Source organism: Castor canadensis, chromosome 4 (genome assembly GCF_047511655.1).
Source record: "Castor canadensis chromosome 4, mCasCan1.hap1v2, whole genome shotgun sequence".
NCBI classification, from domain to species: domain Eukaryota; kingdom Metazoa; phylum Chordata; class Mammalia; order Rodentia; family Castoridae; genus Castor; species Castor canadensis.
In genome coordinates this window covers 78,476,720-78,502,437 of record NC_133389.1, presented here as the reverse complement: position 1 = coordinate 78,502,437, position 25,718 = coordinate 78,476,720, and the positions used below count along the sequence as shown (strand labels likewise).

The 25,718-nt window shown below is 36.7% G+C and overlaps 1 protein-coding gene across 3 annotated transcripts in view; it reads left to right on the top strand.

Moving 5' to 3' along the window:
* Positions 1-25,718, top strand: part of Cntnap5 (contactin associated protein family member 5) — an 826,603-nt gene that overhangs the window by 662,232 nt on the left and 138,653 nt on the right. For all 3 annotated transcript variants that reach the window (XM_074070497.1, XM_074070498.1, XM_074070499.1), the window contains exons 15-17: positions 13,669-13,796; positions 13,980-14,150; positions 21,979-22,194. In XM_074070497.1, coding sequence (XP_073926598.1) covers positions 13,669-13,796; positions 13,980-14,150; positions 21,979-22,194 — 515 coding nt within the window. The remainder of the gene's footprint in view (positions 1-13,668; positions 13,797-13,979; positions 14,151-21,978; positions 22,195-25,718) is intronic.

The window sequence follows — 25,718 nt, the reverse complement described above, 5'->3', positions numbered from 1 at the left end:
CAGCTAAGTTAAAATTCTTTTCAGTATAGAGTTTTCTTTCACTGTTCAAATCATTATCAGTATAGACTATTTCAAATAAAATGTAAGCTGTAGTCAAAAGCTTCATTTAGCAAGGACAGGACCAAACTTTTATCTGCACTGTGTTCTATAACGTGGACCACAACTTCAGAATACCACAGGTTGCTTGAAAACCAAAGGCAAGCTACCTGGATGCCTTCTTCTCACCCCATACTCTCCATGTGGATAAAATCAGATGAAGTTGACTGGAAGTAGAATGGACCTCTGTCTTTAGAGGTCCCACTTTGTCCCACTCTGTCTTCATGGAGTCCCACATTCTTTTGCAGTGAATCCCAGCCCAGCATTGTGGAAGCCTGCACACTGAATTCAACTCAGATCATCTCTGTTAACTATCTCACAGCCTACTGCTAATGCAGTAGACATTTGGTGGCAATGAGGTGACTATATACATTTAGAAAATCTTTGGATAGGAGGGATGGCCACAAAATGGCATCTCCAAGCTTTGGAGATATATATAAAATATTTTATATGATTGTTACCAGAAAAATATATTAGATTCACTCATTCCTTTGATTAATAAGTTCACCTTCACTGTGGATGATATTACGTATTTATTTGTATAATAAATATTATTTATTTTTATACAAATATTATATATTTTATACAAATATATTGCAGTGGGGATAATGACCTTGCCTGCTTAATCCTGTTGAATTACCTCTACACCCTCTTCTCCAGAACATTCCACTGATCATGTCTTCCACTGAGATTCCACCTTTCTGTTCATTAACCTGCTCACTAAAGGACATAGCTCTGAAGACTTCATATGCTGACTGGATTTCATCATCTAGAGGGACTCATCAAACATCTTTTCCTTTACCCCTTGTGCCAGAATATCTTTAGTATATTCAGAGGTTGCTATATATTTCATGGCCCTTTCTATTTTCCTAAGGACCAGATAAAAATCCCTATTCTCTTTCACTCTCTGGGGCAAATAACCTCTGTTAGGTTATCAGAATTTACTACCAATCTACCAAGAGTTAAGACTAAAGAGCTGAATATTCTTTTGTCAGGGTGTCAACTTTGCCTATGAGGGTACACAGTGAACACCTCAGGGCAAAGTCCAAGTAAGAAGACTCCAAGACATTTCTTTTTCTAATCTCATGAAGAAATAGAGGCTGAGATTCTTATTTGACTTTTTTGAGCTTTACTCATGGTCTAAGGACACTTGTATCCTACAGTAAATGATTTTGAAGACTAATTTGTTTTAAAAGCAATGGTGTGTTTTATGTTACATGGCATTATTCATTTATAGCCTGTTTACTGAGTGCTTCTCATGCCAGCCACAGTCTTCTGTATGGAAAAAGTCCAGAGCAGGTAGCCCTTGCCTTTCAGGATCCTACAGGATATTAGAAAAGGAAACACCAGGTAGTTAGTAAGAAAAGGACCAGTATGATGGATTTGATAACAGAGATAAGAACTGTTGTGCCAGAAACTCAGGTAGGTATGGGATAGAAAGTCAGATTTCAAAGAAAAGTACTCAAATTTGAAGAACCAGACATCAGCTTATTTAATAAACAAGTTAGTATTAGGGAAGGAGGAGGAACAGAAAAATATGAAATAACATAAAAATCACTACTTCCCCAATACAAAAGTACATTGATCTGGTGGTTGCAAAGTTTTCAGGTAGGGAATTTATAGGATATGAAATTAGAGAGGATGGTTGAATCCAGATCAGGAAACTCCTTGTATAGGTAATACCAATGAGTTAGCTTTGTCTGTAGGCACATTGTGGATACTGAGTGCACATGTAGACATGAGACTCAGTGGAACCTTGTGGAAATGCATTCATTATTTCGCCAACTGTGTTATTTACTATGGAAAGGAAAAGTATAAGGCTGACACAATGATGAAATAATTAATCAGGCTCAACATTCTTCCAACATCATTCTTGGCCAAGCTGACTTCCAACATGCTTCAAGTCTTTGTTTCAAATCAGCATGTTTTTATCTTTAGTGGTCTGGGGACACCCAAGAAACCTTACAGAGGTTTGCTCTGTAAAAGTCACTCAAGTTTCTGCTCTTGGCCAAAGTTAAACAGAAAAGAGACTTGGGCTAGTGGATAGCTATTTAATGTCTTAGAATTCCTAGATAACATTGTCACTGAAATGTTATCAGACACTGAAGTTTCTTAATGTTTTATAAACTGTACCCAATACTAACCCTTGAGGTTGGTTTTATTATCTCCTTTTCCTAGAAAAGGAAACTGAGGCTCAGAGATGTTTAGTGGCTTGATTAATGTCACTTAACTAAAGAGGCACAGTTGTTATTTCAGCTAAACCCAAGGATTTTCTTATTGACTACATCAAAAGAGCTGCTAATGTTGGGATTTGAACCACGGCCAGTCAGCGAGGATGCCAGAGAGAACTCTCCGAGGATATCTCATATCACATTACTACAGCATACATCTTTCTTTTTGCTAAATCAGGCTATTCAAGGAGCCCTGGGCAAGTTGTAAGCTTCTGATGATTGATCATTCTTTGTTCCTTCATAAGAAACCTCTAAAACTGAATAACTTACAATCATATGTTTCAGTAAGATTCAAGTAAATAAGGAAAATGAGTATGCCTTGAAGGATTGGGTGAAGGAGAGAGAGCTCAAAAGATAGAGATGTGTGTGGGAGGAAACATTCACTCAATGAATGATTTTAGAAGTACATTTCCTTGTTAGAGAAGCACATTTTTTTTTTTCCTTAGAGTAAGAGGAAGCCTCAACTAGACCTCTGAATCAGGTATACAGTCATCCCTCAGCATCTTCTGATGTTTGGTTTGAATCCACCACCTGTACCAAAATTCACAGTTTTTCAAGTCCTTTCTATAAAATAGCATCGTATGTGCCTAGAATCTGTGCACATTCCCACATATACATTAAATTATCACTAGATTGCTTACATTGCCTAATACAATGAAAATGCTTTGTAAACAGTTGTTGTCCTGTACTGTTTAGGGAATAGTAACAAGTTAAAAAGTCTGTATTAGTTCAGTACAGACACAATTTTTTAAAACACATTTTCAATCCATAGTGGGTTGAGTCTTGTGGATACAGGACCTGTGGATATGGAGGGCTGAATATACCATGGAAATGATTTCTCAAGGGTTTCTAGCTCAGCTCAAAACCTAAATAGGAAGAAAGAAAAATTGAAGGAAGAAATGAAGAAACATGTGATAATTAACAATTTCACAGCTGATGACTGTTTACAAAGAACTCCTTCCATTTAATCACCCAAGCTATCATAATCCTCAAATCTAGTTTTCTGAAGCAACTACTTTAGTCTGATAGAATTCTAGGAGAAAGCATGAGGATTCTTGAGACAGCTCTATCCTTTATCCCTGAAGCTGGCACAGGGCAGCACTGGGCTGTGTGTGAGGGGTGGGGAGGATGGAAAGTCGTCATCAGGGGTGGTTGAGATGGTGGCTGGAGAAGCCTGGAGGGCCTTGCAGTTGTACCTGCTGGTAATGGCCACAACCTGAATCAGGATCTCTCTTCTTGACACACTAGAATGAACAAAAGTGAAGCTCTCTTTCTAACACTAGAGTATTCTTTTATTTCTTGTAGAAGAAAGTACAGAAGCTTTTGTTTGGTTTCTTTTTTTGTTACAATTATTTATCTTTTACCCTTCCTCTTGGAAAGTGATGAAACAAAATCAAAAGAGAAAATGATGTAAAGTTTAAATTCTGGTCATCTGTCAATCCAAAATTGAAACCTACTATTTCTTTCCTGAAAAAATAGAATACTTTTAGGGGATTTTTTTTTTTTTTCAGTATTTGGAATCCTGGAGCTTCAAACTATTGTTCCGTGATGGATTCCACTTTGCCACAGAGAGTTTATTGAAAGAATGTTGTTGAAGTCATGATTGGTGGATGAATGACTTCTAGGGACATTTTTCACCTCTTTATCTGTTGGTAGGTCAATTCATGTCCATTTTAGGGTTAATTAACATTGACTTCATTGTTAGCCATTGTTCATCTTTCACATTCTCATAAGAAATATTTACTAAATTTAACATAAATGGGTTTTTTCTATAGATTAATTTTCTTCTTGCTATCAATAGCAGTTATGTCTTTCTGTTCCTGGATTACTTCATTTCACATTATGTCCTCCAGATCACAAATGATAGGATTTCATTATTTATTAATATTGAGTAATATTCCATTGTGTATGTATCCCAAATTTCCTTCATCCTTTTGTCTGTTGATGATCACTTAAAGAGATACATTAATTAACTTGATTTAGTCATTTCACAATTTACACATATATTAAAACACCATATTATACACTATGAATCACCTAATTTTGCAATTAAGAAATAAACCAACTTATAAAAAGTAGTTAGAAGTGATCACTTTGCTCCAAAATTTATCTTTTTATATATTTACTTTCAAAAATATTTCTGTTTGTATTTCCGTACTTTAGGACTTTGCCTTTCATTTCCCATCTCATGACATGACACTGGATATATTGTCTAGGTTATTCTTAGATTTCTCAAACCATCAATTTTCTTAGAACCTCTGTCATTCTCAGGCTGGATGTAGTTAAGGTACTCCATACTGGGTCACTTCCTGAACTAGGGCTCTGATCTTAAATCCTGGAAGGAAAGGCAAAATTCATCCCAGTGTTTACTAATTTTCTATATGCATTTAAAAAATAATATTGTGCAATCTCTGCTCATTTTATTACTTGTGTAATCTGTTTATGAATGATTCTGCTTTTCACTGACTTTTGGAAGTGCCTTTCTCCCAAGTAGACAGGAATTTTGAAAGGGTTTTCTGGGTTGTCACACACTCCATCTACATCTAGCAATATAAATCCAGCAACTTGTGTTGAAAAAAGTATGCTTGAGATGTAGTAGGTCCTCCATGCATTGACTGCTCAATGAGTAAGTGAATGAATTAATGGATGGGTGGGGTCCTTTCCTTTTTCCTCATCCTCTTTTTCCTACTAAACCTGCCCTCTTCCTTCTAGTTACTATCTGCTGTTTTACTTTTTCATTGCTATTTCTTTTGTGGTAGTGGGGTTCAAATCCAGGGTTTCACAAATGCTAAGCAAATGCTTTATCAATTAACTGTATGCTGTTTTCATCATTGACTTGTCTCTGAGACAGCATACATCCAAGGATGACTTGACCCTGGCTTGTTTACACTAATGTTCCATGCCTGGGCTTCAGAGTTTTTAAAGACAGAAGGTTTTGTAGGGAGTCTTTGTGAAGAGAATAGAAAAATATCACATACTCATGAGAAAAAGGGAAAATGCAAAAATGATGCAAAGGAGCTTATAACCAAAGATTGTAAATTCAAAACTAAAATATTACATCAATTTTTGTAAAATTCTAGATGAAGTAAAATAGTTGATATTTTGCCAATGATAGTATTTATGGAGGCTTTTTAAAAAAACTACTCAATGATGTCACCATCCCATCATCTTTGGGGAGAAAATCTCCAATATGAACAGTTTATGACGCATGTGTTCAGGAAAACAAAACAACTATGATATTGTCCTTCTTATGCATGCAAGAAATAATGATATAGACTGAAGCTTCTACTACATCTGTTATTTGTCAAGTTCTACAACACACTAAGACCAAATTGCCTGTGAAGTCTGATATTTTCACAATTCCAAAAACAGTGTAAGAAACAGAACTCAATGTCAATACCAACATTAAAATTCTATGCTTATATAGAACATTTTATATATCATTTTGGACTATTATGATATATAAAAATACTATAATTTTACTTAAAAATCTAATGATATTTTGGTTTCTAGTTTAATTTGAAAATTTATGACATTAGTAGCTCTTAGATCAGACAGTTAAGCCATTTTTCTCTTTTGTCTCCTCTGCAACTTTGATTACAGTTGTCACTTCTGATCCACCATTTGCTTTGTAATGTATAAGGGGACTTGATTTTACTGATTTTTTTTAATTTAGGATTTTTTTTACTAGAAAAGCTGGGGTGGCACTGGTTGGGGAGGGGAAGAGAGGTGAGGCAAATAATATATACACATGTAAGTATAAAAAATACTTAAGCAAAAATAATACCTGTTGAGACTGTTCTGGGACTTGGGGGAGGGAGGATGAAAAAGAGCAGTGGAGGGGGTAATTCAGGTATGATATATTTGATAGATTATAAGAACTCTTGCAAATACTACAATGTACCCCCACCCAGCACAACAGTAAAAAAAAGTTGGAAGATATAAGAAAAAAATAGTAGAGTCTGCACTTTACTAACATTTTGAAACTTCTTAAGTCTGAAGCAAAATGCAAAGTCTTAATCTTACAGATAATAATTGAGCATGTAGGACATATCTTCATATAAGAATATTTCTATACATATATCATTTAAATGTATTTGTTCAGTTGTTACTAAATACTAAATATGAGATCAAATTAAATGTATTACTCTATGACTTGCTCTTTCCAAATGGAAATTATCTTGGAGAACTTTTTCTGGGCTTTTAAAAGTAAGCATGAAAATGAATGAATCCTGTCCATTTTAAATGGCTCAGTATTCCATAAGAAGTTTGTACCATTATCAATTTTCCCATTGCTTTGTGATGCACACTTGATTTGTGAATGAATTTTTTACTGCTCCAAACAATACAGCAAAAAAGTTTGAGTTCTGATTATGACTTTTCTACTTTTCACATTATCACTATTATTGAATAGATCTCAGTTAGAATTGTTAGATGTGCTTTTTTATTTCAATAGATAGGGCCAAATTGCTGAAGGAGCATTGATCTTTATATAGAATGCAAGGGAACTTACTGAGAATAGGCTGGTGGGGGAGGGAGCCCATCTTCACCCTGACAGGTAGCATTACTGTTGGGGGTATTCCTAGCTCACTAAAGTCAGAACACAGACGCACAGGAAGATGTTCTTCACAATTCTTCTCACCCAGAGCTTGCTGGAATTCTGGGTCAGGTGTAGCTTTAGGAACAGCTCTGGTGGGACAGTCCACTACTGATGCTGCACTCTTTCTTAATTTCTTCTCTCTTTCTTTGTCATTTCTACCCTGGTGTTACTTCCATGGTCCATAGTACTGCACTTGTCTAGCTACAAATAAATCTTAAGGTATCTGCATGTTTTCAAAGTGCAGAATTTTAATCATGTACAAGGAGAAGAAACAATTCTATTTTCTTTATACTTCTGCCATTTGTGAAAATATCATGAGCTAATCATGTATTACACTTAGAACATACACAATTGTAGCTGTGTTTTCTGGTAGCACTGTCATCTTCTGGATATAACATGTAATAAATCTCTAAATAATATTTTACTGTGTAATGAGATTGTCAAATCCCAGATTTGTCACTTAACTATAGAACTTGAATCATTTAGCTTCTTAGTGGTTTAGGTTCTATCTTATTAAAGAGAGGGAGGGTTATTATCTCTATGGAGAATTGCCTGAGTTAGCAATAGTCTGGGCATCTAGCAGATGTGTCATGTAGTCAGTTCTCAAAAATATAACATCATCATTTTTATTATCATTTTCTGTTTCCATACTGGTTTATAGAAATTAATTTAAAAGTATAGCTACATATATGCAATAAAAGGAATAGCATAAAAGAAGCAGCAGTGTGTCAGCACAATCAAATTCCTTGAACTATCAAACTATGGAGTGGAGTAAGGAAATAGCTCTCAGGAACCTCTACCCCCAAACTGGGCCTCTCTCTGAAAGTTTGCAGCTAAGGTAAACATGGAGGCACATGCCTGTTATCCCAGTTACTCAGAAAACAGTGGTAAGAAGATCAGGGTTTGAGGCTGGCCCAAAAATAAGTATAAGACCTTATCTTTAAAAAAAAAAAATTGAAAGGAAGAAGAACTGGGGTATGAGTCAAGTGGTAGAGTTCTTATCTACTAACCATGTGCCCCTGACTTCAATTCCCAGCACTGCCAAAAGAAGTAAGAAAAAAAAAAAGTTTACAGGTAAAAATCACCATGCAGTGAATGGATTAGTTGAATAGAAGTAAACCAAAGATTGCTTGTGAATGTGTAACTGCAGAGTTTGTGGACTCTGGGCACTCCTGCCAAGGTGACCCAGGTATAATCTAACAGAATACAAGCATGGAAAATGTTTGCAAAATAGTAAACCAAAACCTCATCAGTTGAATTCTATTTTGTGTCTAGAAAGCCTGTGTAGCAGAATGGGGATGGTTAGTCTGAGACCCACTGAAGACAGATCAAGGTGTCCTGATACCAGCACTGTCCAGAGAAGATTTGAACTGCACTGGGGAAATACCAACCTTCACCCATGAGAGAGCTGATCTCTATAGGTGGAGCACAGGAAAGCTGTGGTGTTCACACCTAGTTCAAATGGCTTCTCCACTTGTCAATCATACACCCTGAGAAATTTTGTCACCTTCTAAAATACAGTTTCCTCCCCTATGTAGTGCAGATAGTTATTCTCAGAGTTAAAAGAGATTGTGTATGAAACTCCATTTCAGTACTACTATGTTCATGGAAAGAGGTAGCTCTCATGCTTAGTGACAGGGGATGTTAGGTACCCAGCAGAACTCCAAAAACCAGCATTCTAAGAATAACAGCCCCAAAGTCTAGTATTGACTCTAACTTGCAGATAATTTCTTCCAAAAAGTGTTTCTCTCTGTAAAAGTGGTTTTAGATAGAATTTTATTGTCTACTTTGCTATGTTGAATATTTTGGAGTTAGACTTTATGTGTCTGAAATAAAGACCTCTTAAAGGTTTTAGGCAACGAAATGTGAATCATGGCTCACATTTTGCAAACACATTTCTGAGAGTAGTTAAGAAGAGTGAGAGGAGATTAGCAGCAGAAACCAGATTTGGTAACTGCTACAAAGGCCTATGCAGAGATGTGAGGTCAACAAGGTGAGGATAGTCCAGTGAATGTGCAGTTATGAAGGTGAAATTGGTAGAAATTATGAATCAAGAGTAGGGGAGGAGTTAGGGAAGATGGGGGAATGAAGAGCTATATGTTTGTGACCTCAGCAGCTGGATGCGCAGATGAGTTATTGATGGAAGAGAGTAAGGTAGACAGGCAGGAAAGCTGGTCTATGGGGAACTGCCAAGTAAGTAGAGAATGCCTACTAGAATTTGTGCAGATATTTAGTAGGCGGCAGAATAAATATGTATTCATGGAAAATCTTATGTCTGTGTGTGTGTTTGTATATATGTGAGTATATCAGAAATAAAGGGGAATACTGTAAAACATTGCAATAAAAAGAAATAACTTAGGGGCTGAAATGTTCTTGGAAATTAGCAAATTAATGGGAGAATCTCATTGAAGTGAAAGGGAAAAGATTAATGGTGTAGGCTGAGGAAGAAAGTGGCATGGAGATGAAAACTTAGAAAACAGAGAATGCAGACAATTATCTAAAAAAAATTTGGCTCTGAAGAAAGAAAAGGAAGTAGATTAAGAAGTAATGCTGAGGAAGCATGTGAGCAGAGAAAACAGGGAGAAGATGAAGGTGAAGAATAAGGAGAAAGTGTTCTTAGAAAGCAGATGATGGGGTTCATCCACTCAGGTTCATGTGAAGTCATGATTTCCTCATATAAGTTTCTAAATTTATTTTCAGGTAACTGAAAGAGGAGCATTTTTCCTCTTAATGGGCTTGGTATAGACCAAGACTATAGTTTTTTTGTATAGTCAAATGACTAGATTGAAAGAAGTTTACAGAGCAAGAGTTAACCAAAATTGGTAAACAAAAATAAATGGGAACATGTGGCATTTAACTACATTTTGCTCTATGTGAACACTAGGAAACCAGTGACTCTCAACTCAGCTCTGCTCCCCTGAATTTAATGGAATCCTAAGCCTTGGATAGCTAAGCGGAGACTATGTTGACTTAATTCTGTGCCACACACTTGCTTTTAGAAATATTTGAGTTTTTCTCTTGACACCCATCATCTTCCTTTAGGTCATACATGTTTATTGAGGGTCACATATCTATTCCTTATGCTCCTTTATCTTGTTTTCACTTTGAATTTCACATTTTATTTTAGTATTTCACGTTTAACTCCAAACATTACTGAAAAATTCAGTAACTATTTATTGAGTACCTAACATTGTTTTTCCTGCTTTATATAAATTATCTACTTTATTTATACAGCAATCTCCACTGAGTATTATTATAACTATTTAAAATGTAAGGAAACAGAGGCCACTTTTGTGGCCTTATTGATACCATAAATTTGGAGCATTGAGGCACCTGGATGCAACCCTTCCCAGCCTGGTTCCAATGGAAATGCTTTCCCACTGTGACAAAATCACCTCTCAACTGTAGGCATTTCTACATTGTTCTAAAGAAAGTGAAAGTCTCTAAACTGTTAGCATTTGGTATGAAGAAAGTCAAATCCATAGCTGTAGATACCCTGTCTATCAACAGGTACCACCATAATTTTCATCATTTTATTTGGACTGAAATCTGTCTCTACCATCATCACCACCACCACTAGTACATTACCACAAATGTCCTACCTATTGTCTTGAAATGTTGGAATCATGCCTGTTACTCAAAAACTTAGTTTAACCTAATCTTATTCTCTTATTTGCCTAAGACCATGAATAAATATACAAGTTTTCCCTGACAACTCAGTTGCTTATTCTCTAAACACAGCTCTTTCATGGGTTTTATTGGCCCAGTTAGTGCTGGTTCCCACAATACTTTTATGGGATTTTTTTTTGTAAGAAGTTTTAAATTCTTTGCCAACATTTGAAAAATCACAAAATGTTACATTAACATTCTAGTCTGGTCCATTGACCTTATAGGTTGAATGATGATCTGTTGCTAAGGGTTATCACATCCTTGCTTTAGGATGGACACTTACTTTCTACCAGTCTATTTTCCCCTTGACACTGAAACTGTTTTGCCAGCTTCCATTATGACTAACACAAAGCTAGATTCGCTTTTTGTTATTATTATTATTATTATTACTTGTCTGGCCTGTGTAGTCATTTGAGTTTATATCCATTTCTGTTGCTTAAAACAACTTTGGAAAGCAACTTACTTTTTTTTTTAAGTTTTCAGAAAAAAATATACCCTTACTAAAGTGTCTTGCACATCAGACTACATAAGAAATTCTCTCTGTTATTTAACAAGAGATTTTTATTTCTAAAATGCTATGTGTGGGGGACAACAAGGGTAGCAAATTGATGCAGACAAGATGCCATAGTATATAAAGGAGGCAGATGTCAGCATTGAGGTAGACTTCACAATCCACCATTTTCCTCTGAAAATGAAAATAGAAATAAATAGCATCATGTGGCATTACAGAAATTCTTCAGGAAAGAATCTGGATTTGGTCTTCATTCCCCTTTGTGTATTTGAAATTTGTTTTAAAATCTCTGCTTGAAAAGATATTGAAATTTAAAGGCAGTTTATTCTATGTTTATGCAGCAACTCTTAAACTAAAACAAAGCCTTATCCTAGATTATCTGAATAGCAACTAAGTGTGGTTCTCAAATTGCAGATATTATATAATCCATTTCTTTATATTTTTGTTTAATAGACATGTAAGGGAAAGTATGCAGGTGAATATGTGATTTATTTATAGCTAAGATAAATTAATAAGTGTTTTTCTCCAAGTCTCATGAGTTCAATACTAAATCTTAAAATTTTATTTTCTGTATCTGCTGTATAGCAAGAACTCTCCAACACTGAATCATAGGTGCATTGAAAAAATAAGTTATATTGCCTGAGGCCACATAGTAGTTTAGGGACAAAGAAAAGAACTAAAGTAAGTGTCACCATGATCGCTTTTGAGCATTTAACATAGAACACTCACCATGGTCATGAAACTGGAGTTTTAGACTCAAGGCCCAAACTCCTGAGATTCCATTTGCCAGGTCTGACCACCCACCCCTAAATGTCAAATAAACAGGCATGGTGAAAGCAGAGAAAGGAGGTTTATTACATGGCTCGGGACATGCCCTGGAAAGAGGCAGAGTAAGCACTCAGATCATTCTGATCTTCAGCCATCTTCTGGGTACAGGCATGAGTTATAGGTTTAAGTAGACAAAAGAATGGGGGAGGAGGGGCAGGGAGCAAAAGGTATATATAGCTAAATGGCCAGTCAGAGGTGTGGTCTGGTCAGTCATTATCTCAGTCTTTGTCTGGGAGAGGTTTCAGAGTTTTTAACTGGTTAGAGAGTTGTCAACAAGTCCATACTGAGAAAGGTTTCCTGTTGGGGGTATTTTCACTTCCTTGTCATAAATATGTTATCGGTCTTTCCTGAAATCCAAGGGGATTGCAAAGTGACTGCAAAGAGAATGGTTTAGAGCAAAGACAGATACAAAATGGAGGAGAAATACCAAGGCTTTTCTCCTGTTATTTGTTAATTCGTAGACCCAAGGAGTCAATGTTTTTCAGCAAAAGTGGTTTGAGTGCCTCTTATAGTCAGAGACTGTATCATTTCACTTAATCCTTTCCATGCTGTTATGCAGATGTGACTCCATTTAAAAACTGAACACATTAGCTAGGTGTGGGGTTATGTGTCTGTAATCCCAACACTCTTCAGGAAGCTGAGGCAGGCAGATCATGAGTTGGAAAGTCATCCTCAGCTACAACAACAATAATAACAACAAAAGACCATAGTGACAATCTCAGAAATAAATTTTTTTTTGCCTAAACTAACACAGCTGGGAACTGTTACCCAGGACTCCAGAATAAATATGTGTAACTTTATTGTTATGTCCTTAAAAACTGGAGAACATAAAATATGTTATTTGGTTCTTGCCCTAAGCTGTATGACCTTGACCAAGTTACCTCATATATCTGAGCCTCAGTTTCTCTATTTGTAAAGGAGGATGACGGCATCTACTGTATAGGAGTGTTGTGAGAGAAAAAAATGTGTCTCAAAATAGTTGCACATTGTCAGTTTCTTACTTCTAACTTTTATTCTCTGCCAAATAGTATAGTTCTCACCTTGAATCCAAAAACACAACATAAAAAGAGAGAAAAACAAATGGCTTAGCCCTTTTTAAATTTTCTTATCAAAAGGTAACCAGTCAATTCCTTATTTGCATAATTAACAAGAAGAAAGACAGAAACATTAACTACCAAGATCTTTAAAAAGAAGAACAAAATGAAAAACAACTTAGTAACTACAAAGACTTGTTTTTACATGAGTTAAAAGGTGATAAGAAACATCCAAAGCTGATTAAAGCCTGTTGGCAGGTGGCGGAAACAAGCCCTTGGAGTGATTTTTGCAAGGGATTTGGGATGTCGACTTCAAGTTAGTTACTAAGATAGCCGATCTTTTAATGGGAAAGGGAGGTGATGTTTAATGTCACATTAGTACTGCATTGGGCAGGTGAGGTGCTCTTAGCCACAGTAAGCAGCAGCAATCTTTGTAAACTATCTTTGTGTCTTCAAGCACAATTAGTGAAGATGCAAAATCCAATGGTGTTTGGAAGCAAGCCGAGGGTTTTGTAATTGGCATTCCAGACTTTCACATATACTCCTGAGATGAAAGGCCTTCTGTTATGCCCCTCACCACTCCAGCCTGGCTACAACCAACCTAAATCACTTAAAAAGAGGGCTTTTGGCATAGAAGCTAATGGTTATCCATGTTTTGTCTTCTTCTTTTTTTTTTTTTCTTAAATTTATGTTTTGCAGGACAAATGATACTGGCTTTCTTTCCTTCAAAGACCACTTGCCTGTCACTCAGATAGTTATCACTGATACGAACAGATCAAACTCAGAAGCTGCCTGGAGAATTGGTCCCTTGCGTTGCTATGGTGACCGTGAGTACTAAATCGAAAGTCGCTTTCGCTTTCTCTCTGCATTACATGAACATGAGATGATTTTATTCCCTTATCCCTTTTCCCTGCATTGTCCCCTATTCTTGAAAATTATCCACATGCCAAATGCTTTTCCACAGCCCACTGAAAACAATGAACCATGCTTAAGGCTTTTCTCCTTTTCAGGACACTTCTGGAATGCAGTCTCATTTTATACCGAAGCCTCTTATCTTCACTTTCCCACCCTCCATGCGGAATTCAGTGCTGATATTTCCTTCTTTTTTAAAACCACTGCTTTATCTGGAGTTTTCCTAGAAAACCTTGGCATTAAAGACTTCATCAGACTTGAAATAAGCTGTAAGTGCCCCCATTATGATTTTAATATCATTGATCAACAGAATCTTTGCCAACCACTAGTGCTTATTTCTCCCAATAAGTTAATTTCAGTGGGCACTGGTAAAACCAGCAGTGATAATTTCTAGTTCCTCCAAATGCTTTATGATTTATTATATGCTTTCAGTTTTTATCATCCTCTCATCAAAACATGTGCAGTCCATGGATGCCTATTATAGGGTCTGTGATCTGAGCCAAATCACAGGTATTGCTTACCTGTGACTTTAAGGTTCCATGCCATAGGACTATATTTGTTATAGAAAGAAAAAAAATATTATTGTGCATCCTATTCATATTTGAGCTCTACTTTTTTGTTGTACCTGTGCCTCAAAAATAATTTCCTGACTTATTTCCCACCAGTAAGAGAGTGTGACTAGCCAGAAAAAATTCCCATGGCTTATCTACTTTTTCCCCCATGATCAAGATTGTATTTGCAGAATTAGATGCTAGCATCCACATCTTTCCCCTCTCCTGTACACAGGCTATATTCAGTAGTAAACAGGAAGTGAAATGAAGAATAATGAAAACAGAGATGGAAAAAGTTTCTACTATTGAACATTTTATATATAATCATGTTAATAAAAACATATTCAAGTACAAAAAAGAAAACAAATATACAATAGTTAATTAATTTATTTTTATGGGAATGGAAAAATTCCAATATATTGGTCTATTTCAACAACAATAACAGTAAAATTTCTGATCCTAAGTTGCTATTTCTGCAAACTTGTCAATGGCTTCATCATAATTGATTTTCTATACTTGTTCATGTTTGAAAGAGTCTAAATCACATTTGTTGATCTATCCTGTTCTATACTGAACAGATAGTAATTTTATTCATTTTAAATTAGATTGGTTTTTTCATATAAAGGCAAAGATATGCAAATAGTTAGGAAAGATTTTCAGTGTAAAGATATGTGTGGTAATTATGCATAAAAAATACATGTTATAATAAATCCCAGAAGTTATGACACTGTCTATGTCTTTTTAAAATCAGGATTAATTCTAGTAACTTCAAAATACCTTGGTAATCAAAATAATTACACCAAAATAGTTTTTTCATATTCATCATAAATTTCTCCTCTGTTATGGAAAAACTGAATGAAGTTACCAAGAATTTGAAATTGTAGAAGCTCTCTTTGGACTCAACTTGTGTCCCCAAGCCCTGTGCAATCCACAATCGTGTGTTCCATGATAGATTCAGGTTAAGCAATGGCAGTGCAGAATATATGTGTATGATAATTTCTTATTTTTGAAAACAAACACAGATTTGAATGTGAGTGTTCAAGAGCCAACCATCTATCCGGAGTTGCCCTCCACACACACTATAAAATTTATTAGGTGGTAAGTAATAGAATATGAGGATTTGAAGTTTACATGTACATTATTAAAAATTAACAGCAGCTTTTGCATCTGTTAAAATGTAGACCAAGAAAAGATTTTTTTGGAGGAGGAATAATATATTATTCACATTGCTTAGAATTAGTAGTGAGTGGTGATCATTAAAAAATGGACATATTTTTAGTGACTTTTGCTATTATTTCTGGTTCTCTGCACTTAGGGCACTCCTTATTGCTTATAATCAGGCTGGACTGTACCCCCATCCTGTCCTTGTTTTACACTTGACTATGATGACTTGTGCTTATCATTGTGTGCCTCATCTGTCCTGGTCTGAGTGGATGCTCTTCTATACTTTGAATAAAGCAATTGACCACATCACAAAAATGATGTGACTGCAAAAAACACCCGTGAAAGTATAAATAATGCCTTAGCAATAGAAATTGTGAATTTGAGAGCTACAGAAAAGGAGACAGTGCTGGCTAGGGGAGAAGTGTTTCTTTTGTGGCTATAGCACAATTCAGCCAAGGAAAGAAAGCCTCTGCATTGGCAGGTCTAGTCTCTTTTTACTCCAAGGACTTCAGTTACTAATGGAAAGAAGCTCTTGTGGCTTTGGTGTGAAAAACACATCCCTTATCCCTAACTCGGTCAGGTTCTGAGAATGTGGGGTTGAGTGCTACTGTTTCGTAATATAGATACAATAACCTCAACATAAATGAATAAAAATTAAGACCTATGGCCTTTTGATTCATTAAAGCCACAGCAAATGTCAAGGTATATTATCACAAGATAATAAGTGATGATTTAGTGCTAATTATACATCAACACCCAATTTGTTGGTGCTTTATGGTACTGTATTTTGCCCTTTGGGTGTACCAAAAATGAATTTCATTCAAGTTGTATTAAATTTACAAAGAATTATAAATTATTGGTGTAATTATTTGATGCATACCAAACTGATGAATATTAATGTCCAAAACAAGAAAGATTTTATATAAAAACAATTGAAAGTGCATGGCCTTGGCCTGGGGATGTAGCTCAGAGGTAGAGAGTTTGTCTTACATGCACTAGGCCCAGAGTTTGACTCCCAGCATCACAAAAATAAATAAACAAGTAAGCAAATAGATAAATGAATAAAAGTAAAAACAATGCAAGGCCTCACATTTCTCAAATTTATTATTGTTATTATTTATAAGGGGAAATGTTCAAATTGTGGGAAGAATCTTGCATTTGTTTTCACAGCTATACTCACATTATTTGTACATTTTAGGCAGACAGGATTTTTCCTCTAAGGAGTTCATAGGAAGAAGGCCCTACAGACCAGCTACTTGGAAAGGAAAAGTCCTTTTAACAGATGCAGTGGCTCATAATAGATTTGCTTTTCATCACTAAGAAATGTTCCTCTATAACTATCTGAACAGCAGATTCCAAGGTTGATATGTCCAAATTGCTTTCAGGGACAAGCAGGTTTCCATGAAACTTAATCCATTTCATTGGAGCCATTTTCAACTAAGGCATTTAAATCTTGTCACCTTGGTATTAGTTTGTAGTTTATTAAAAGGAAGACACTTCACTACACCCTCCAGTCTTAATGAATGTGTTTCAAATGAGATTATGAAAAAAATCACCAATTCTCATAGTAATTTCACAATGGCTGTACAGATAGAAATGGAAGATTTGGAGCAGATGAGGAAAAGCAATAGGAAACAGTTTTTGAGCATCAGCGTGACATCGTAGAAAGACCTTAGGTTGTAGATTACAATTTCTGCTCTTCCAAATTAATTCTTGTTTTACCTTGTAATTTTGTATCCTGTTCAGCACTTATTTTTGCATCAAGGGGTTGGTGACACTCAGATGCCAACTGAATATATTTGGCTACAATTAACAAAAACTGAATCTGAACTGACAGATGGGAATTTATTTGTAGTGAGACTCATGATTGAGTCCAGAGGACAAGGGTCTGGCTTTACTTCTGGCTGAATTTGCACACTGACTTCCAAATATCTCCTTCAGTCTAAGTCTAGATATATGCCTACAGAGTGTAGTCCCTTTCTTCCCAGCTATCCCAGTAATACTCATCATGTGCAGCTCACCTCCAACTTTAGCCAGAGAAGAAAAGATTGCTGATGGTTTATGCTAGGGCTGGCTCTCTACCTGGAGGGAGGCTGGCTCTGCTTAAAACCCAATGGAAAGTGAAGAACAGGTGGTTTCCCAGTGGATTCTGGCAATAGTGCAGAATCAGTTATTATTCTTTTTGATACCTATCAATACTGAAAAGTGTAATTTATATAAAAATGCCCAAATAAGAATATGGAACTAGTAAATGGTTATTTAATTTTGGACATGTGAAAATTATTAGTTTTAGGTTGTAACCATAGTACTATTTGTGACCTAATATAGAATATATTACTACCTAATCTCTAAGTGATTAAGATTTAATATTTTCATTTTTATTCTAATACCCTGGCTGCTTTCTAATAATATTAGTTCAAGGGGGTCTCTGTGATCCACCTTAGTGAGAATTAAATAGAAACAAAATCATAAATTTTCTGAGTTTTCAGTGGAATAAAAATCATATGTATACATGTGCCTATGTTTAGACAGATTTGGATTATAAATTTCAAAGGTGTCACAAGAATACTATTGAATGTGATGTTAATTTGAAGATAATGTATTGAGAGTCTCAAAGAAGAGTAAAAATTAATACCATTAATAATTCATTTTCACTGGATTATTTAGTGATTAGACTCCACGCTAATTTTTTTACATTCATTCATCATGTTTTCAAACAATCCAATCTCTGATTATGACTATATTGTACTATGTTCATCATTGCTCAACTCGTTGCCTAGAGAGAGTTGTATAACAAGCACAGAGTCTTATAGCTGGGAAGGTTCATAATACAAAACTCTATCTGATATCTCTGTTTCTTTGAGCAGCCCCATACTCTGCTCTGCAAAACTGCCTCAGGAATCAATAATGTTAGAACGTAAGAGAACATAGATTTATTTCCCTCTACATCAGATGTATAAGACTCAAGAAATCCCTAAAATTTTGTGCAAAACTATATGTGTGAAATAGAAGAACCACAGCTTCCATCAATTCTTAGAGTACACATCTCAAAAAAATGCTGAACAATATTTCATTTAATTCATGTTTCTCATTTTACAGGTGAGGACATGGAAAGTTAGAGAGGTTAATTGGCTACAGGAAGGCTTGAAGCCTCATTACTCCATCAATGAACACTGGTTGCTCTCATGCATGACCTGGGTGGGAGCTGAGGACAAGTGTGGTTCCATCTTCATAAAGCCCTAGGCCGAGCACAGGGAAGGGTAGAGCTGAGGGGATTCTGTAATGGACACGGCTGTTGTTCCTGCTGCTGAGGTCAGGAAAACATCATGCCGGATCCTTAGAAGGCTCCTTCCCTCTTGACAGCATCTGTAGATACCCTATTACAGCACGTACATGCTCTGTCTTTGTCCGTCTTCTCAAAAGTGACTTGTGACCTCCTTTTCTGAATTCTCCATGTCTAACATGGAGCTGGTCTTGATAAAATTCCATCCAGAAGCCAGGAAGATACCTTTGCTTTATCTTGAACCATAAAGTTGTAGATTGTGAGAAAAGGTACCTGTCAGACACTTGGAGGTAGATGAGGCTAGAAAGGAAGAGAGAGATAATGTTGTGACAGGATCTCCACATCCAATCCAGAGTCACAGGCCTGTGTCTGTCCCTCAAGTCAGTAAGAATTGGCTTATGTTTTCCTCAGCGCCCTCCAATGAAGCCTCCAGCCTATGGTGGTTAAGTCATGGACTTACATTTTTCCAATTTAGTGTTTTCGAGGCATCTGCCTTATGTATTGTAGCTTTTACTATCCTGAGATGTGTCCAGTCTTCGGGGTCAGAGGCATTGTTGTTAGAAAAAGCAGCTGAAAAATGAACCCTGGAAACACATCCCCTGAATTCAAATTCTGTCTCTACCTCATCCCCACTAGGCAACTTCCTTAACTACCCACACCTCAGTTTCCTTACCTGTAAAATAGAATCTGTTTCACAAGGGTATAGTGAGGCTTAAGTGAATTAATTCCTGAAAAATGCTTAGCAAAATGTCTTGTTCATGGCAAGTACCTAATAAGTATTTGCTATTATTAATGCCTTTCACTGATTCTCCTCTGTTTCTAGGAAGAATGACTTTGATGTTGTAGGGCTTTAGTAGTACTTGGTTAAAAATAAATTATAATAAGTTTTAAAAAGATTTTCCAAGGCATCTAAAGCCTTTGTAATAAAAATGAAAAACAAAGAAAATTACAAACTCATATTTCATATGTGTAGCTTAATAATGTTTTAATTAATAAAATTTTAGTGTGGCAGGAGCTTCTAGGATACAAGCCCAGGGTTAGGTGTTGGGCCTACAATAAATGAAGTGTTCATCTACAGTTTGCAGACTACTTGGGGAGACAGACAGTAAACAGATCGTTATGTGACAGGGAGAAACATGGGGTAGCAGAGTTTGGCATAGCACAACATGGAGGTGTGGGGGAGGGGAAGGGGTGATGTAGCAGAGATGGGAACCTTCCAGAAAGATGTGCTGTCTGAGTGGAACATACTACCTACAAGACCAGCTTTGCAGGAAGGATTTTTTAAAAATAAAACCTCCAACATTCATCCTCCAGTTCAAACCAATCTTTTCTGCAGAGAGAAATGAATGAGGAGCCAGTCATCTCTCTTTGGATGACAGATTTTGAGATGTGCATGGCTGCCAGGTTGCACTGATGATCTGAATAAGAAGCAGAGGGTGTCTCAAGAGGCCGTCTTCATTCTTACTATGTCCTTCAAATGTTTGATACTCAAACGGTTCCTTCCAATTCCATTTTCTTCAATGCATGGCTTTGCAAGCCAATGCCAACAACATACCAGGGTTGGGAAATTATGTGATACAGTAATGATAACAACTGCTATTACAGAGCAGCACTACTATGTGGCAGGCAAAGTTCTAAGAATTTCATCAGGATTGACATATAAACAACCAGATGATTGGAATATTGTCTTCATTCTCAATTTGTAGATGAAAAAATTGAGGTATAGTGAGATCAGAAAGTGGCTTTAGGAAAGGGCAGGGTTTACTAGAAAGCAAAGCAGTATAGGATTTCAAATGACTTGAAAGTCTACATTGTGAGGGCTCTTATACTAAGGTACCTTTCTGCTACGGTTTAAATGTTGGGGATGGAGTGGTCCAGGTGGTGTTTCACCTTTGGGATCTCTCATGATGTGACCTGGCAGGTGATGACATAATTGTGTTCAATGCCCATTTCCAAATTTAGGGGTAGGGAAGAGGTGATAATCACAGGTGCCGATGAGGAAGAAAGGTCTGCCATCTGAAGGCCTCAGTTATGCAGAGAATGCTGTCTTCTCAACCTTATTTTCATAATTAATCTCTCATGTCCTTCATGTATAGAAGACTCTTGTGCTATAATAGGAAGGAAAGGAAATACACTTAATAGAGCAAATAGGTGAGGAATTCTGCCTTTGAGGTCAGACTCTACTTACTGTCCCGATACTTTACCAAATTGCCCAAATGACTCTGAGCTTTCTCTCACTCATAAAATGGGGATAATGATGCCTTTCTCTTAGGGTTGTTTACTGCCACCAATACCACCATCACTACCACCTCTATCACCATCATCACTACCACTGCCATCACTATCATCATCACCACCTAATGGCTGTCTCCCAGCTTCCACACTATACAGATTGTTAATAGGCAGAGTCATGGAATGATCTAGCACAGAGCCAGAGACCAGGTTTAATTTAAAGCACTGACACTTGCAACGATGTCTCCTTGGACAAGATAACTAACATTCTCACCTCATGTTGGTATTTTTTAGTCATGGGAAGAACATGGGTGGTTGTGTGGCATGCATTGACAAAAAATTATAGAGGAAGGCACTGGACTTCTCAGGACATAGATACCCTCCCTGCAGTACTGTGATTCCTTAGCTGGCTCCATGTCTATACATAGCCAGGAGGAAACAGCTGAAACCAGAGTGGACCCAGGACATACAGAGCATCATCACAGATGTGTGCTTGAAAGACAGGCATCAGTACCCCAGTCCCTAGTCTGTTTCCTCAACTAAAGAGAGAGAGGCCTAGAACATAGAACTCTTAGTATTTCATGGTTGCTAAAATGATTGTTTTGTTTGAGACATAGTCTCACTATGTAGCCTAGACTAGCAACAAGCTCACAGTCTTCCTGTCTCAGCCTCACAAGTGCTGGGATTCCAGACATGCACCACCATACATAGTTTAGCTGTTGTTACTATTAATGGTGTTTTGGGTGAACCAAGGATTTCCAAGAATGTGATCTCTACATTGATAGTCACTTTTAATCTTTCTCCCATTCATTCAGGACTTGCTTGTGCCCTTCACACACTGACTCCCTTCATTCTGTCTGATTTCAGCTCCTTCTGAGATCACATTTGCCATTGACGTTGGGAATGGCCCTGTAGAACTCATCGTCCAGTCTCCTTCTCTTCTTAATGACAACCAATGGCATTACATCCGGGCCGAGAGGAACCTCAAGGAGACCTCACTGCAGGTGGACAGCCTGAGAAGCACCAGGCAGACTTCAGAGGAAGGCCACTTCCGGCTGCAGCTCAACAGCCAGTTGTTTGTAGGTAGGGAATATCTTAAGGCATCCATTGTGCTAAAAACTCTACAAGGTCACTTTGTGACTAGGCCCAAGAAAATTTCTTATAATTTTAGAATTGGCAAATGATTAAAATCTGTCAATATTCACAATAATAAATTTAATTCTATAAGTTGCTCCTTTCTGGCTTCCTTAGCAATAGCAATAAAAGTTTAACTAGCCCTTAGTGAATTTGAGGGTGGTCTCAAACTTTTTGAACCCTTCATACTTTTATGTATTATCTAGGGAACCCTTTTGTTTTTAATCACTGTAATCAAAATCTATCCTTAAAGAAAGTATCAACTCATCAATTCCTCATCAATTTCCTGACTCTTGATAATTATAGTTAATGATGTTGATACTCAAATAGTTGAGCCAAGCCAAAGGAATTTCAGTCTTGCATGTTATGGTTTGAGGAAGAACTATGGGTTTTTACACCAGTAGCCTCTTTGATACCCCCTGAAAACATAGGACTTAGAAGCCCCTCATACATGCACAGAAAAGCAGCCATATGTCACTCAGAGCCCATTCCCTGCATGAGACTTAGAATCAACCTGCTCTATGCCAATCATCTCACCTGGTAGCCACTGGCAGGAGTCTCAATAGTTATGGAGCATTCAACATGGTTGAGAACCCTTGTTGGATGGTGGGGACTGAAGGATACTCTAAGCAATGCTAGTCCTTTCAGGAAACACATGGTCCTCTCTCTCTCTCTCTCTCTCATTTTGTATGACAGAGAAAGAGAGAGAGAAAATTTCAAGGTATTTTCCTGGACTAATACAAGGCCATTCTTATGGCAGCAATTTCTAAATGGGTTGAGGAGGCCTTATAAAGCTTTAAAACATAGAATTTTAAATGTTAGAAATACTGTAATATTGAAAAAGCTAAGGTTGTGCTCCTAGATAAAACTTGAACTGCACATGCTTGGAATAAGGATGTAAGTAAGTGACAAGATTTCCGGTCTGCCAACCCTTATCTTTCCTTATCTGTTTATTTATTTTAGCAACTATCACATTATATAACCTTATTGCTAGCAGTGAAATGTCAGTACCACTCAATGGCCATTTTTTATTTGCTTCTTTAAAATTTAAGTTTATGCAACTTTTAAATCAGAGAAGAGTCACTAAAACCACATCATGTAAAAGAAAACAAGTAAGAGAATGTGAAGAGGTCATAGGCCTGCCTCACAGTACAAACTTCTGTTTTCCTCTGCCATGTTCTATACATTTAGCAGTGGTTAAAAAAATTTCTATGACTACAAGTCATTCACTTAATTAATAACAAATGTAAGTGATAGGTTTTTTTAAATTTATGTAACTATTTCAATTCTATTTAAACATCACATTTTGTTTTGCTAAGGAAGTTTGCTAGTCATCAAGATTTAATATCCTTTTTGGTGGAATTAATTGAAGAATTTTGCAATATTCATAAATTCCATTCCATGCCAAAGTCTAATTTATTTTTAGGCAGTACTTACTTATGAATCTTTCTGGCTAAAGAGTATGGAGTTTTTTTACACTTTAATGCAAATTTCATTTAGTTATCAAATTATCATATGGGCCAAATGTGTAATAAACTTTGGGCAAGTCAAAAAGGAAGGGAGGCAGCTGTTTCATGGTAAGTTTTTCTCTCTAGACATTTCAGTTAAATTGATCACAAATGCAGTGAGCTGTAAGAGCCTGCTGATGGGTCTGGAGGAGATATCTTGCTGGAGTTAGAGCCAAGGTCAGCTTTAGTAAAAGCACCTGCTTCTGTTATGTTTCTTTCCAATTAGTCCCATCTCAGATGTTACTCTGCTTCATTGAATTTGTCTTAATGAACTTGAAGAAGAAAAAATGTGGTTGGAGGTCATTTTAGTCTGTTGGTTTAAATTTCCTTGTTTAGTGTGCAGCAATATGCAATTTAGAAATGTCAGGTGGCCAAAAAACCTAAATTCCCAACATTCCCATTGGATATTTTTCAATTATTCAATGAATGAGTGAATGAATAATAAACATTCTTCTTAGTTATAGCAGCTAAAATGAAGGACTCATTTCTCTATCATTCAGAAATTTAGAGATACTAGACATTTTTGCTTGGTAAGTAGGAAAAGATATCACCTGTGTGTACTTCTTGACTGGGATAGATTGAGTATGGCATTACTTAAATATCCATTTGGATATGTCTGTCTACCTTTGGTGACTGAAGGATTTTTCAATCAGAGTGGACCATCACTCAACTTTGCAATCACTACACTGCAAGCTGTGGTCCTGTTTGCTCCCTTAGTATCTGACACAGGCTGCATTTTATAAAACAGGATGCACCTTTCAGTGTTACCCTTGTCATTGGAATGTACAGGTTGAAGTGTGGATACATGAGTCAATGCATCCTGGATCCCCAAATCAACCTCCAGGTTGTTTTATCATCATATTTAGGGATGTTGGCAACCATGCACTTGTGCTGCTTGCATTTGTTTAGCAGAGTGGGAAAAATTTCAGGCTGTTGGAGTGCCTCAAGTGGGAGAGCACCTGTTAGCAAGTGCAAAGCACTAAGTTCAAACCCCCAAAATAACAGGAAAAAAAAACCAGAGGAGGAGAAATTTTAAAAACATGTAGCTTTTAAAATACGTGCTGCAAGTGTATGGCAACCTCACGACTAAGATTGTTGATGGCGATACCACTTCTACTTTGTTATTTCATACTCATGTGTCCATCGATATTGGGTAGGGCAAAAAAAATCCAAGAAATTACCACTCATTGCTGAAAGTGAGAAGAGGTATGAGTATGCATCCCAGGGAGGACTCTGGTAGAAAAATAAGCAGGTAAAGTGTACTATTGTCTTTAGCTCCAGAATGAAAATGAATTCTGCTGGCTATTTTCTACGATTTAAAGATCTGCCACTGCACATATGTATAGAAATGGGAATCATACCTCTCCTCAGGTCTATGTGTATATAAAAGCATGGAAAATAATTTGTCTGTCCATATTGGATGCACCATCTTTCCAAATATGCTGCAATTATCAGTGGAAATTTTGTGTAGATGAGGGTCTCATTTTATGACATTATTTCCTTTTTTTTCTTTCATGAACCCACTTTGCCCTCCAGTTCAACTGGTTTATTTGTGTCAAAATGAGCCAAAGTTATTCCAAACTTGTAATCCCTCAGAGAAAATATTCTACTACTTGATAAATCATAAAATTTGAAGAGATCCCCCAAATGGTGCTCCTGTTTCTAGACTAGCGAAGAACTATTATTCTTATTTTCATGAGAGGCATGTCAGTCTTAGACATGTCAATTGTGATGCCAGGTGGGCTTGGCATGCACATTGATTTTGTACTTGTGACTTCCACAAACTCATGATCTATGGTGCAATGCAGCCACGCATAGGAGCTGCCATTCTTTCCATGCAATAGTGACTTCTGTTTGGTTCTTGTGATCACCTCCTGGGGATGGCTTTTCTGAGGCGAGCAGGCAGAAGTTTTCATTTGAGAAGATGCCATGTGTCTCAATGCACAAAAGGAGACATATACTCTT